The 16,550-nt window shown below is 36.8% G+C and overlaps 1 protein-coding gene across 1 annotated transcript in view; it reads right to left on the bottom strand.

The window, feature by feature from the left end:
- rasa2 (RAS p21 protein activator 2) overlaps positions 1-16,150 on the bottom strand; it is a 47,499-nt gene extending 31,349 nt beyond the window's left edge. Inside the window, exons 1-4 of the mRNA XM_014018159.1 lie at positions 15,660-16,150; positions 11,591-11,714; positions 2,703-2,806; positions 2,513-2,607 (exon numbers count right to left, since the gene is read on the bottom strand). Coding sequence (XP_013873613.1) covers positions 2,513-2,607; positions 2,703-2,806; positions 11,591-11,714; positions 15,660-15,717 — 381 coding nt within the window. The 5' untranslated portion in view covers positions 15,718-16,150. The remainder of the gene's footprint in view (positions 1-2,512; positions 2,608-2,702; positions 2,807-11,590; positions 11,715-15,659) is intronic.
- Between the last annotated feature and the right edge of the window lie 400 nt (positions 16,151-16,550).

Below are 16,550 nucleotides of genomic sequence, written 5' to 3'. Positions count from 1 at the left end.
GCGTAGAAGTAAGTTCAGATCTTCTGATGAAAAGTGCTGTAAAAAGGCTGTAAAAAATATCTAACCTGTTGTAGATAAATCTTTGAACTACCTCAGTTTAGAGAAAGAGAGTTTAATTCTGACCTGATTGAGGACCTAACAGCTTATCAACAGTTTCATGATTATTTACATGAAATTATTTGTTTAACAGAAAGAACAAACAGCAGATAGCTGTAGCACTTCCGTTGCAGTTTGATGCACTTCCTGCAGAAATAGCATTATAGTACTGCTGGAATAACCATGTAATGTAAACTGAATGGTAGTGTAAAATTTTAAATTGAAAAACCACCTTTTGCCCTCTGCAAACAAGCTGTTAGCTTACTGGTCAAAACTTAACTTTATTTCTCTAAAGTAAACTGAGGTTGTTCAAAATATTTCTACAAAACCCCACTTAAAAATATTTTAACTACTGCTTTAAACTCTGGCACAAGCCTAAAAATTTCAGAATAAATTCAACGTTATATTGGACGTTGAAAAACAAGACAAAAACAAAAAACGAGGACTGCAGCAAGACGCCTACATAAAAAAAATCTTTGTGCATTTTGTTTGAACGCACAACTCTGTCATTTTTGAAACTTACTTTTTAAGTCTTCATTTGTCAAAAAAGACCTGCTGCTTTACTAAAAATCATATATTTTGAAATAAAGGAGAATAAAATGTGTGACAAGAGCCACATGATCTGTGAATTTTGTCATCACTCAATAAGATCTACACAGGGTCGGATGTGGTGAATGTTGCAGGTCTTGCCTTCGGAAGTGTCAGAGAGATAGAAAAAGAGCTCAGTCGCCCACACACTTGGACTCTGTCTCTGCAATTCAGCACTTGGCTGACAATGCAAGTGCTTCTTTCTGATGCAAGATGGGCCTTTATGCCAAGATAACTACTTTAAAAAAGGTCAGAATGAGCCAAGTTCTCCAGTAAATAAACCTACAACAACGTAATAAATATGATAAAGACACAATAGATTGCTTGAAAACATTTGAATTTTGCCTATTAACTATGCAAGTTCACTGGGTGATTACAAAGCTCCTATTTGGCAACTAACCAAACCAGTTGGCAACTAACCAAACCAGATTGGCAGTGCATTCACACTTCCATCGCTCACTGATGTAACTTTGCAGAGGAAAGTGTCTACTTGTGTGAGTGAATCAGTGTTGCAGCACAGACCCAGAATAGACCGGCGTGGGCTAATGGCAGCTAGAGTCAACATGGTAGCTACAGCAAAGCAGCACAGAAGCTGTATTATATTGTACTTTCATCAAACCCAACCACATCACACACACGCATTAAAAAAACACTATATGGCCTGAATACATATTCTTTGCACAGCTTTGAAGAGAAAAAAGAGCATGTTGCAGACACCATATCTGTGACACACAGCTATCATGATCATCAGATCTCAGATGCCTATTGAAGTAGTTAAATCAGTGATTCAACATGTTTCAAGAGTCAACAGCCAAACCTGTTCTCGTATCCCACTATTCTGCATGAACTTTTCAGGGCTTTAAAAGTCCTCAACAAGTAGGACTTCTGCCGTATTTTCAAACAGATTTAAAAGAAAGCCAATAATGAAACAAAACCTTTTCTAAAGTAAATGAAAACAGTAACTAGCAGAAAATAAAACAGAAGAAAATAAGCTCATTGGGCATCACTTCATGGGGTTACACTGACCAGCCCTGTGGTGGGAGGCTCAGCTAACTTACTCTGCAGATGGTAGCTTTCTTTGAGTGTAGTCTGCATAAGAAAACTGGAAACTAAACTAGATGACACGTGTCAAACCACAGAATCTGATTTAATTGCGCAGAGATGGCACCTTTTTTAAAAGAAAAAAAAATCTTATAAAATAAGAAAAAAAGTCGGAAGCTGTCATTAATAAATTAAGACATTTGTAATCTTTCATTAAAAATTAATGTTTGCTATCTCTATTATAAAGTCTCACAACGGTATGTCATGTTACCCCAAAAAGCCTACAAAGACTGCATCAAAAATAACTTATATAYGCACAAATAGCTTTTTGATCAGATGGTATAATGAAGAACTCCTAATCCTATCTGTGATGGTTTTATTGCACTTTAAAACAATAAGGGCAGGTATTATCAGCTTGACACAAACACTTTTACTTCACCTGGTTCACCGCCTGCTCTGCTGCATGTGTCTGACAAGGCAACAGCTGCAGCTTAGATGTTGCAGCAAATTTTCTTTTAATCCAAAGCTGTGACCACACTACACAACAGTGTGTTTCTGATTATGTCCTCAGCCAGTTGATAAGCGATGAAGAACACATCTTGACTGTAAATTTCAGACTACTTGGTGAGGCTAAACGGGTYACTGTCGTTTAACAATAGTAACGTTTAGTAAAAAAGCAAAAGAAAAACGTAAAAGTTGAATTTAGGGTGAAMAAAAATTAAGTACCAAATTTAGAAACAACCCTGTGAGTCACTTTTTAAAACATTGCTTCTTTCGCAGAAATTACCTGAACTTCTGAGTTAGGATCAATTGGCTGGAGGCTAAACCAGTTCTCCTTCCCGCTGTATTTACATAGATCATCCTTCCGGATTGACACCTTGCCTAGAAAAAAATTAAAAAGACACAACAATAATTAAGCCAACTCTTCCATTCAAATTAAACAGATTACTTGTTTCTGTCATTTGAATGTGACTTACCAACAGGTAGGTCCCTTTGGAAAACAGCCTTGGCATAAACATAGAAGGATAAACACTGAAATGGGCGGGGGATCTCAAAGTAGAAATCTTCTCCATAGAAAGGGCTAAAACAGACACAGGAGTATATTATTATGGTAACATGGAAAATAAGCATCTGCATAAAAAGAATGAACAAAACACAAATCATTATCACTCATTGCCAGAAAAGGTGAGTGATACTGTACTATTTGTTTGTCTGTTGGCAAAATGTCTCATGAACCTTTAAATGGAGTTTAATAAAACTACACACTGAGAACTGATTAACTTTTGGCATTAACCCCATCCAAGATGGCTGCCACAGCTAAATGATCCTAGCAATTTCAATAGTAGCTGTAATTCAGTCAGTTTTATCAGTATTGAGCTGGTGTGGTGGTTGCTGAGAGTCATTCAACACATCCCCAACAGATTTGACTATAAATATCTTTATTTAGGAAATGCAAAGTTTAATATTAATGTTTTTATTAATCTATAATATTGCTTTTATTTTTACATGACAAAAAATGTCAGATTTTAACTGTATAACAATAACTGAGATAGAAGGCTGCTCTTTTTTTTTCAAGAATTAAAAATGTAAAAAGAAAAAAAACGAAAAAAAAAACGTACATTTCAACCTAGTTGTTATTTACTGTTTTTCTGATGTCTCAAAATGAAGAGTCCAAGCAGAAGGTGGACATCACAGGGTGCCCTTATGACTCACAGGAGTTGTGGTTGGTTTGAAGGTAGAGATTTGAAAATGTGCCACCCATCTACTCGCCTAAAAATCTTTCCATTCATTAGGTTTACAGTTTGATCCACATCTATTTGGACAGAGAAAATATTTTCCTAATTTTGGTTCTGTACATTACCACAATGAATTTTGAATAAAACGTGTTCAGATTCAGCTTTAATTCAGTGGGTTGAACAATTGCACAGAAATGTGAGGAACTAAAGCATCTTTTAAACATAATCCCTACATTTCTGGGGTTCAACAGTAATTGGACAAATTAAATAATTGTAAATAAAATGTTCCATTTAGGCCCTGTGATGGACTTGCGACCTGTCCAGGGTGTACCCTGCCCCTCGCACTGTGACTGCTGGAAATGGGCACCAGTGACCCACGTGACCCTGAAAAGGAAGAAGCGTGTACAGAAAATGGATGGATGGATGGATGTTCCATTTATAATACTTGGTTGAAAACTCATTGTTAGCAATTACTGAAGTCTTGAACTCATGGATGTCACCAGATAATGCTCTGCCAGGTCTTTAATGCAGCAGTTTTTAGTTGTTGTTTGTGAGTATTTCTGCTCAGTTGGGCTGAGATCAGGTGACTGAATTGGCCATTCAAATACTGTATATTCCACTTCTTTGYTTTAATAAACTCCTGGGTTGCTTTGGCTTTATGTTTTGGGTCATTGTCCATCTGTAGTATGAAACAACAACCAGTCAGTTTGGTTGCATTTGGCTGGATCTGAGCACACAGTATGGCTCTGAATACCTCAGCATTCATTGGGCTGCTTCTGTCCTGTGTCACATCTTCAATAAACACTAGTGACCCAGTGCCACTGGCAGCCATGCATGCCCAAGCCATCACACTGCTCTGCTGTGTTTTACAGATGATGAGGTATGCTTTGGATCATGAGCTGTGCCTCGCCTTCACCTTACTTTTCTCTTTCAATCATTCTGGTAGAGGTTGATCTGAGGGTTCATCTGTTTAAAGAATGTTCTTCCAGAACTGTGCTGCTGTTTTTAGATGTTTCATAGTGGCTTGCACCGTGCAGTGAATTCACTGTATTTACTTTCATGCAGTATTATCTTCATGGTAGATTTGGATATTGATACGCCCACCTCCTGGAGAGTGTTGTTCACTTGGTTGGCTGTTGTGAAGGGGTTTCTCTTCACCTTGAAAATTATTCTGTGATCATCCACCACTCGTCTTTCATGGGCACCCAGGTCTTCTTACTGTAGAGTTCATCAGTGCTTTCTTTCTTTCTTTCTTTCTCAGGATGTTCCAAACTGTAGATTTTGCCACTCCTAATATTGTAGCAATTTCTTGGATGTTTTTTTTTCTTTTTTCACAGCTAAAGGTCCTGACACACTATAATGTTTTAGACACCTTATGAAAATAATATTTCCACTAAAATACTAATAAAAGTTAGATACTGTATTTAATCAATGTGTTAGCATTTAGAGTACATGCCTAAAAGAGGCTTCCAGTTTATTTTATTTTAATTCCATCTTCAACGTAGATGTCTCAACACTTTTAATAAGTCGGCATAAGTCTAAAACATCATAGTGTGACAAGGCCTTGTTACACCTGCATGGACAGTTCCTTTGACCGCATGTTTTCTTCACAGAAAATCTTCTAAATGCAAGCACCACACCATAAATCAACTAAAGACCTTTTATTTACCCAAGTAAGAATGACATAACGAAGGAAATCCCCATACCTGCCTATGAAATAGTCTTTGAGTCATTGTCCAATTACTTTTGGTCCCTTTAAAAGCAGGGTGGACAAATGTTAAGCTGAATTTCTAAATCCATCATCCAAGTTTAATGTGGATACCTTAAATGAAAATGCTAAAAGTCTGGAATTTATGTCCATGTCCATTATATAACTATAACTTGAATATATTTCAGAGAAAAGGTTAAAAAAAAAACGTGTCAGTGTCCAAATAGATATGGACCTGTATACTCATGATACAAATGCATAAACATTCTGACACCGAGTTTATTTTATGCTCCAATCAAATATATTAAAAGAAAAGTTTTTAAGGTCTTAATTAAAAATTGTCTGTTAACATGATTTGGTTCACATATTTTTAGATCTTTTATAAATAAAACATGAAAAAAAGTTCCCATCAATAAATATCTTTGAGGAAATTTCCAACCTTTGCAGTCATCTGTGGAGTAGAGATTTATAAAACAGGCAATACATTTGTGCTGGTATTCATGCCTCTAGGTAAATTAATACTTTTAATCAAACGATGTGGAAGGAAGCTTGAGAAACTGGAAAGTGTCAAATGACGAACCACTGCAAACTCCAAAAAATAAACAAAATGAGCTAAAATACCTCTAAACTTACCTGCAATACGTTCTCTCCTCAGGACAGGAATGATTGGTTGGAGCTGCAGTAAACCAAACCTTACATCTCCTACTAGCATACGCCTAGCAGAAATCATAATATTTTTGTAGGAGTAACTGTAATGTGAACTTGACAGCAGTGTAAAGCTGGATAAAATAGTCTTTGGGTGGTCTGTTATGCCATTTTTCTTTATTTGATTTGTTTTAAGACAGCAAAAATCAACTTAAATCTTGTCCCTGCTCAAACTAGCTGTTAGCTCTTTAAAAGGCCTCAGTTTTGAGAAATAAGAGTTTAATTCTTTTTTTTTGTAATGGAATTTTTTATTTCATAATGACACAAGGTCAACAGAGGCATGGTTAGAAAAGAACAGAAGTTTTGCTGCTGCTTCATGACTCTCTCAATCTCTTTAACTGACAACTCCACTTGAAGGATTTTCATCTTCAGTTCATGTTCTTCTTTTAGATTGCAATTTGTGCTCATGAAACTCTATAGCAAGTTTTTCATGAATAGTCAGCCTTTTCACTCTTGCTGTGTTGCCTGGGATGAAGATACTGGCTGCTGCCACCGGTGCAGAGGTCTAATTTTTCTGACTCTGTTCTGGCTCCTCTGACATCTGATTCAAGCTTTGGTCATCTTTTTCTGAACTGTCCAGATGATCATCTGTCATGCCTTCAAATGGTTGTTGGTTTTCAATCATCCAGTCAACATATCCCCCAGGTCATCAGCCTTTGGTCTTTTTCTTTTTTTTTAAAGATTAAAAAAAAAAAACAAGAGTTTAATTCTGATTGAATTAAAGAGTTTCCTACAACAGGTAAGGCAATAATTGTACCTTATGTTTCCATAGAACTGTTTTGGAACTAAAGGTAGCAGTACCGGTAATTTAAATTGCTATGGCTTTATACATTTAATTATAAACWTGCCCTGCTTTTGAGTCGGGAGTGGAAACTTGCCTAGTAAAACTTATGGTTTTAGTGGATGGGGACTTGACACCATAGTTCCTTAGTAAAACTGCCTTCCTCTACAATTTATACATTTTGGTTGAGAAAATATCTTGCCTGACACTTCCACACGGGGCTTAACCAACACATTGAGTGTACACCCACACATCCTCCTCAAATATCACAAAAAATACACACTTCTAACCCCTTCTGTTCTGTACATACTGCAACATACTCTAAACTCTGTTGTTATCTTGGTTCCTAAACAATGCAAATATAGCACATAGAAGCTGCCCACAGCAGTCTACTTCRTCCTTAAAATTTGCTACATTTGTGTCCTTCTTATTCAGCCTTATATGACAAACACAAGTCTAAAATTTCAAGCAACTAGTTGCCCCACAAATGGTTGATTATTAGGATGTGCTAAGCTGCAGCTTTGGTAGTTGAGTGTGACAGAGCGGACAGCGGAGAGCGTGGGAGGACACACTTCCTCTGAGACTGTAAAATCGTTTGAACAGTACCTAAAAAGGAGCAATAAAAAAGTGTGTGTGTGTGCGTGTGGGGGGCTGTGTGTGTGTGTGTGTGTGTGAAATACCTGCAGAAGGCAGGTTAATGTTTACAGCAAGATGCATTATAAGTTAGAAACCTGAGATATTTCTCAGTCACACCTTTTGCTGAATTTCTTGTGAACATGTAACTATTGGTTAGGCCCATAAACACTCCAGGAACAAATGATATTACGTACATAATCTAGAGTGAGACATCTATTCATCACTTTTAAGTTGACAAACACTACTCCTACAACTATATTATCAATGATTCAGTCTAGTGTTTCATACAGATATCATCTTGTGCTGAGAAATGACAACGCTGTAGTTATTTTACTCAAACCTCAAAGGAATCTATGATTAGTTGTAACATTGACTTTATTGGATAAACAAATATTTTAACTGTAAAATAAAGACTGTAAAAATACTGTAAACTGTTTAAGTTTTATAAATTTAAAAATATATATTTTAACACGGATGGAGCCATTTTATTTACACACAAAGCATTCTGGGTAAATGATGACATGGATGGTCCTAAGGTGTGAACGAGCTATATCCACCCTGAAGGTTAATCTTGGACGATATCTGACGAAGGCTAACAGGCTAAGCTGAGGTTCTTCTTCCATGAAGCAGCTCTGTTGTTCTCCATCCATATTTTCAGTTACAGGCTGAGTCATTTCTACCTTCTCCTCTCTGTCAACGCTCTCTGGTTTCATTTAAAAGAGTCAATCATCAGATATCGTCCAAGATTAACCTTCAGGGTGGATATAGCTCGCTCACACTGAGGACATATCCACTTCATCATTTCCCCAGAATGCTTTGCGTGTAAATAAAATTGCTCGGTCTGTGTAATATATTTTTAAATTTTTCGTTTAAAAATGACAAAAACTGAACATCCTACAGTATTTTTACAGTTAAAATATATGTTTATCAAATAAAGTCCAATGTTACAACTAATCATGGATCCCTTTAAACATTATTTTATGTGATATTGCAAAATTTCATGTGCAGAGTATGTATTGTGAATAACTCGCAGCACAAATTTTAGCTCAATAGCTGAAAGATTTACCGAGTTACAATTATATAGTGTTGGCTATTTTTGATTAGCCGTGGAGGCCATCTTGAACTGGATTGCCTTGAAATGTTAAATCGTAGACGTACATCCAGTGATTCATTTCAATAAAACATATATTTTGATTCATTTAGGGCTGCACCGATTAGTTGAAATAATCGATGACGTCAATTATGTAAATTTGTCGACGCACATTTTTTATTATCCATTCGCTGTATTACATAACCACCACGTGAATGTTCATGCAATTCCATTTCGGTACCTAAATACATCATTGCGACCATATTGGCATAAGAGTGGTGAGTTTTCCATGCTTGTCCTGAACGCAGCATCGCGCAAGAGCGTAATGACGTCAGCAGCTGCTGCTTCAGTTCAGTCTGAAGCTTGAAAACAAGCCTTGCAGCTCCTGGAGTAAAATTTACCAAACAGACCGCCTCTGAATTATCTGGTGGWTTAATTATCTTGTGAACACGACGTTCGCTTGCTCAAAGTAAATAAAGTACCGTCACTTTCTTTATTTCATCCACCATTAAACAGAGACCGGTGTTAGGTCGAGCCACGTTCCCCCATCAGACGGTTCCCCCATCAGACGGTTCCCCCATCAGACGGTTCCCCCATCAGATGGTTCCCCCAGCGTCTCAAACAACAGAGGAGCTTCCCGACACACGTCTGACCTAAAGAGCACAAGCAGCCAACAAGTGTTGGACGTGYTCTGGATGTTCAAAACGTAGCTTAAATACCTTTTATTAATTTTAACTGCATCCTCTTTTGTTTATTTGATTTAAACTTATTTGCCTTCCATGGACCTCCATCACACATTTTTCTAGTGGGGAAATGACATCAATAGAAACACGTGGAGCTGGATTTTAATTTGTGYAATAAGACAAAACAGTCTTGTTGTTTTCAACAGTTTTCACCTTAAAGAAATAAGTTAGACAACTGATGTTACAATACAAAGAGTTGGATGTTGTTTGATATTTGTTAATTTTTATATATTGAGAAATATGTTAAATAAAAAATAATAAATAAATGTTTATTATAGTTTTTCCAGAGTGACTTGAATTTTGCATGATTTAGTTCATTTTTAGATTGTTAACATCTTGCACTATATTTCTTTTACTTGAATTTTATATGCTTTGGTTGAGATTTTATATTGATGTTAAATATTTTAAGCTTTTTTTTGTTAAAGAATTGACTCTAGAGTGCATATTTTGTGTCCATGAAAAAACTATTACAGAAAATATTACAATATTAAAGAACTGTTCTTGTTAATTTGATGAAAACATTTTAAATTTCCAGTGCACTCACATCAGAATAACTTATAGATTTGTTGTTAGAATAATCGATTAATCGAAAAAAAAAAAAAGTTAGATTAATCGATTAGAAAATAATCGTTTGGTACAGCACTAGATTCATTAGATATTTTGCTAACAGACAAACAAGGATGACTAACAGTTAATGCTGACGTGTTAAGCAGAGGTCTCACAGCACACTTTACTGTACTTGGTGTGGTGTGCATGACACTCAGCCACAATCTCTGCTAAATTGACCAAATTAGTCACTTTTGTGTTTCTAAACTTCAGTTGGCTGCGGCGGCCATTTGAATTTGGACTGGCTCCAAAAATAAATGTTATAGAAGGTTTGTCTAGAGATTTTTTTCATGAAAAGTTTCATAAAATCATTTCAGTGGCTCATGAAATATTTAGCAAACAGATACACAAACACATGAACTCATCTTTCAGCACCAGGTGATAATAAATTATCTCAGTCACAAATAATGAATAGATTTTAGATTTTTTAAACTGATTTAGGCTCAATAGATACAGTATACACTGCAGCATATAAAATGCCAGGACGAAGCAGAAATGTCTTGAACATTGCTGTGCTGGGCGGTATGACCAACATTTTCTATCACAGTATTTTTAACAATTATCTGTATCATGTAACTAAAGGATGTTTTTTTAATCATCACAGCTCAGGCTGATGGTAAAATGTACAAATGCTGCTTATTGATCAGGAAACTGCAGTCAGCTGAAGTTACTCTCTTGAAGCAACACTATTTCTTTTTTCTTTTACTGTACCTCTGTCTGGTTGTAGACATCAGTCGCACATTCTGAGCCTACGACACGTTAGCAATGAGAGGTAAGCTGGGACAGTCGTGAATACGGAGGGTTGAGCAAAGATCATTTTCAGGCTAATTTACTTCACACATGAAATCTATCTTTGCACGTCACTGAGGAGGTGTATTCTACATTCAGCGTTGGAAAAAATTGAATTTTTTATTTCTTTATTTTTGTCAGCCAATGTGAGCGACGAAATCCCCAGACGCCAGTTATTGAGAAGGCTGCTCCCACATGACTGTAGCTTGCCCTGTGTGCTGCTAGTTCCTGCATACACATTCAGCGGTGCTGCACGGAAAAGCGTCCCCCATGAAACAGTTCGGTATGCCGGTATTCAGAAAATTTATATCGTAGCGAAATTAAAAAACATTTTTTAGTTCAAACCGTATACCGCCCAGCTCTATCTTGAATAAATGCATAATGCATAAGAGCAGCAGATTTGTGTAGCTGTGAGGACATTTTTCCTTAACTGACCAACATGTTTACTACACCTCCAGAAACAGAAATGACTCACGACCCAGTTCAAAGAAGTACTTTGAGGAGGAAATGACACAAACAGCACGACAAGCCTGGAACCTTTGCTTTCATACAAACAAATGGGTGTTTGAATTTTTTGTATAACCAGCATTAGATGCTAGAAATGAGCTGTAAAATGTGTTGTGTGGGTAAAACTTCCAACAAAACAAAGGAAAAATAAGTTTTAATGACTACATGGTAGTTGTTTCTTGCAGACCATCACACCAGCCACAGATACTACTCACTGTACACTCAACCCCAAACCGTCCTACACTAAACACAACTCAGCTATGTTTTTGTGTCATGTGCCAATCATATTTTATACAAGGTCATTAATGCCAAATTTGACATTATGTACTTCCACCACCCAACAGCACGACTTTAACGACATTTTACTGTTCTGATCCAGGTTAAATAAGCTCAACATATAGTTATGTAGTTGCAATAAGCCAAAACATGAAACTATTATTCATAAAACTTGTTAAATTTTGAAGTTTACAGTTTGATTAAGCCTTTTTATAATCTGAAAGGTGAGGGGATGTTGATTTGATTATTGAACATAATCATTAAAATGAATTAAAAAGCTGGTTTTACCTGACGCTTTTGTCAAAGACCTTGGTGCGAAATACTTCCTCCTGATCCAGACTTATGGTGCAAAATGTACAGAGATCTTTTTGTCTATTTGGACCTGAGACTGGGCCCAGGTTCTTAGCTTCACCTGCAACATAGAAAGGAAAGAAAAACATTATCAAAATAAAACAATGTTTCAAAATTAAGCCAAAAAACAATCAACTAACAGCGGCTTTACTTTTACTTAGCAGTCTTCATTTATTTCATAAGAGTATCAATATTATTTTTTAAATTAAACAAATGCATTCAAGCAAATTTATAGGTGATGTTCTGAGGTGGTAGCTCACTGTGCTGTGGCTGTTGGTGACTCAAAATGTGGGAGAAATTTGTAAGAAAATGTGCACGCTTTCCATTGTCTCATTGGATTCTAAGTGTTTGTGACCAAGCGACATTCTGAGCGACAAATTTTTGAAACTCGTGGTCTATTCTTATGTGCACAGCTTGCAAAATTGCCTTCTTGGTTGTGCAYGTTATTTTGTTGCTCATATCTTACCCACCTCGGCTGCCGCCCCCACATTTATGATTTAATCTACTAGAGCAGTGTATCCCAAAGTTGGGGTCGGGACCCAAAGTGGGGTCCCGAAACATCAAGGTGGGGTCCTGAAAAGATTTTCTGAAATAATTACATTTTTGCCTTAGTTGTTGCTAATGAGTGAGGTTAGTATATTTAAAATGGATAAATGTAGTACAACAAAAATATTGTTACTATGCCCTTGTTTTGTTGACCTGATGCAAATGTTTACCATCCAAAATTAGTTGGGGGCCAGGTCTCTGCTACTGTCTTGTACTATTTTGTGGGTCAAAAGCTAAAAAGTTTGAGAACCATTGCACTTTGGTTCCCAACGTTGGGCTTGGGATCCAATTATGGGTCATGAAGCACCTTGGATAATCTCCAGAAATCAATTTAAAGGGTAATGAAATAATTGCTGATGTAATATTTTCCCTATAATTATTACAAAAACACAAAATAAGTAAAAATAAGTATTTAAATTTGTGTACAAGCTGTTTAGATTGTCAAAAAGCCTGTGTTTTTAGGGTTATTAACAAAGTTCGTGTACTCAGACCAGTAATATTTGGGGTCACAAGTTTTTGCCATGAATATTTTGTGGGTCAGAAGACAAAAAGTTTGGGAACCACTGTACTAGAGTACACGTTTGAATGAAGAAAGGCAGTTTTGGACCAGTTTTTCGATAATTACAGTTTATCATCTGTGGGATTTTTAGACCTGCACATTTGATTCAGAGGATTTTTGTGAAAAAAATCGAGCTCTCGTACAAAAGTTAAGATACAACTGTATCTAATTACTTTGAGCACGTGCAAAATTTTTTTGCATCTTTTTGGCCCATGCGAGGAAATTACGACGACAAGACATTCTGGAGACCCCCTCGTGAATACTGTTCACTAACTTGCAGTCCAGTGAAAATGTCACCTTAACTCTAACGATTCAGTGCAGTCCTAAAAATCTTTAAAACAAAACTAAACCAATTTTGATGAACGTCAACAAGAAAACAAGTGACCTAACAAACAAATAACCTGCCAGTGAATCAGACTTTGTACAACCAGATCCTAATGGACAACACATTCATAACAGCAGCCACACATTTAAAACATGTACTTTGATGTCTGACATCCTCGTGTTGACTTGGGGGACAGGCGTGCTGCTCCTGCCAGTCGTTCGGGCAAAACTGCATAGCGGATGTAGCTCAAGCAGACTCGAGGCTCATATGTGGTTAAAAACATGAAACGCTGACTTCCTCAGCATAACCAGTGGCGACAGCACAGCGCTGATTCACAAATGACAAACACCTTTGTAACACACACCACTTCCATTCCATTGCAGACAGACACTGATTATGTGCTATGCGAAGGGCAAAGGGCATGGAGCAACATATAAACTACATTTAAAAAACTGAAGAATCAAAATTTGTGCCAGAGTAGCCATTCAAACACAGCCCTATCTGTAAGTTCACACAGTCACCTTTTAGATTTTTAGAATAAAGAGGCCATGTGGGAGTATAAATTAATCTTTTAGCTCTGGATCAGCACACCAAGTCCAGTAAGGAACCTCATTAGGAAAAGCCACGTATAAGATCAGCAGTTAAGACTATTAATAACAGAGAGTAGCCAACTTTAGAAATAGTAAAAACAGCAACTAGTTGTCACTAAGCTAATACCAAGATGACCTAGTGTGGGTGTATGACACAAGCAAGTACGTAAACCCTACTGTCATCACTTTAATACTTTTAAATTTTCACTAAAATAAACACGTCTCTTGCTGAAATCCCCATTAAATGATAATCAAAAGAAATATAAAACAACCAAATAAGTCTATAAACTGAAAATTAAACAAATATATCCATATGGAAAACTACACAGGGCACATAAAACTTAAAAGAATACAACTTCGGACTGTGCCACCTCCACTGGCGTTCGCTAAAAGAAAAAGGACCAAATGTGAACGAGGAAGAATGGAGTTTCGCAAGACAGCAAAGCAAGTTACATGCCATGATGGTTCCTCAATTTTGTTCTGCTTACTGTCTTCTCATTAATTCATAGTAGTGAAACTGACATTTGCCTTTCTATTGTGTGCATATGTTTTTAAAGGTTTTAGCAGATTTTCCCCTCACATTAATTAACACTTACACATCTTTTTTTTTGGCCACTGCTACAAAGCGATTCTTAGGCATACATTACGGATCTCTTGTCAAATGTGCAATATTTTCTAACACGATGACAGTGAACATTGTTTTAATGACACACTGGCAACCCATTTTAAGCTATTTTCCTTTTTGATTATTAGCTGTGGTTTGTGGAAGTGAATAAAACTAATATAAATGATCTGAAAACACTGATATATAAAGTTTGGCAAAGTAGGCTCTAATTTATGAGCTTAAGTAAAGTTGCTGCTTACATAGTCTTTGGACTACCTAAACTATTTCCATTTGAAACTCAAAATTTTCTTAGACAAAAAATTAAACAAAACCACATACACATAGATACATATATATTTACACAGACATGCATACAAATATTGCAGTGAAACATCCCAAACTAAAGATACTAGCTCCTGATACAGTATGATTTACTTTAAAATTAGTATCTAATTGAAGTATTTAAAAAAAGATTGTGTTACTGACTAACTTTGCTTTTGCTTGCTAAATGATTTACAGTAATGCAGTGTGTAAAATAGTTAACTCCGTCTTGTTTACGCTTTCATTTTATTTGTTCTGGTTTAAAATTATCTAAGTTATTGTCTGTATAAAGAGCAGAGTGACAAAAATAGAGTTTATATGGAAACTGAACTTAAATTATAGCTTAACATAATAATCTGACTAATGTAGCATGAAGATTTAACATTAAGTTCTCGACTATATCTGATTCTGTCTGTTGAGAAGTTTTTATAAACCTGAAAACTATTGTTTTTATTTTTGGCATATGCTATATTTTAAAACAATACATTTCTCACGAACAATATTTGTGCATAAATACTAAATGTCATACATAAGGCAGCATTGAAGCTATCATAAAGTATGAGACAAACTACGAACAACCATAAAAGTCCTGCTGTATTTGGGTCACAAAATTTAGTAGTACACCTATTGAAACTGAATGAGCTAACTGAGTGACGATAGATTAGGTGAATGGTGGTAGCTAGATGTACTTTGTCACCAACATCAACTGAGCTCTCAGGGTAGCTCTGCCCGACAAAAATATGCTACATTTTCACGTAAAGCACAGCTCATACTCGAAGAATTTAACCGACATTGGTTAAGCTGTTTAGCGACACAAAATGAAGGTATCATTAAGAACTAGCTAGTAGCTGGAGCTAGCATGCTAACTTGACGTTAGGCACCAGCAGGCAGCGGAGCTTGCTCTGAAGGTACCCGTCTCTGCCTTCACACTGTCGGCTGTTGATAGCACACCGCGCCCCTCCGGGTTCCTCCTGTCTCGCCGCTCAGCTCTTCCACCGACCTCACTCCCCACCCACCCCGGTGTGTGAGACGCATCGTCTAACCCAGTCAGCCACACTTACATATTTTACCCCGCAGACTCTGTAAAATCCGAATCCTAGCGTCGTCCTCTTCCGCCATGGTCAGGGCTGAGTGTTGTTGCTGCTCCGGTGCATTCAGCGCTGTTTTATCATCATATCCGTTTATGAATGCAGGCAGAGTGGAGGAAAGCCAGCCCCACCGCCGCGTCACGTCAGCTCTCGTAAAAACTGTTGCTTTAAAACATTTGGCAAAAAATCAGTTCCTCCGGAGTCCTTTCGGCTGTCACCGAGATGTGTAGCTGTCTGGAGTTTAAAAAAAAGGATCTCAGGTATCTGTGCGGCGTGGTGTGTTATGCAATAACGTCTTCGGAGAACACAGAGTTGTAGAGCTAGCTCTGCTAGCTAACCTCGGATACCAGTGCTCAAGTGAAGTGTGTCGGTGGGTTGAAGACAGCACGCTCATGTGCGCGTGAGTGTGTCACCAGTTGTGAATGAGCCGACAGCCGCCCATGAACGCATCACTGAACGGCCAAGGTACAGTGCGCTGAGAGGAGACGTCAAAAACAAGTAAAAGGCGAAGAAAAACACAAAACTGGAACCTATGAATTTTATAGGTTTCAAATTTATGTAAAATGAAGTTACCATGAAACTAACAAACAAACAAAAAATTATGACAAAAAAAAAAGAAAAAAAGAAAAGAAAAGAATTAGGCCTACCTGGTTGAAATCATACCAGTCACTAAAACTAAAATTAGCAAAATTGTAGGTAACATTAGAATTGTTGCTAAAAGCTAAATGTTGCTAAATCAAAACTAAAATTAGAACAACTAAAATGTGAATGTAGTAATTACCTAAATAAAATATAAAACWTGTGGTTAATATTAGCTTATTTGTAGCTAAAAGCTAAGCATAATGAGACAAAACTGAATAAGAT

Source organism: Austrofundulus limnaeus, unplaced genomic scaffold (assembly GCF_001266775.1).
Source record: "Austrofundulus limnaeus strain Quisiro unplaced genomic scaffold, Austrofundulus_limnaeus-1.0 Scaffold184, whole genome shotgun sequence".
Classification (NCBI taxonomy): domain Eukaryota; kingdom Metazoa; phylum Chordata; class Actinopteri; order Cyprinodontiformes; family Rivulidae; genus Austrofundulus; species Austrofundulus limnaeus.
The sequence above is the reverse complement of the archived record's forward strand: the minus strand, read 5'-3'. Positions and strand labels throughout refer to the sequence as shown.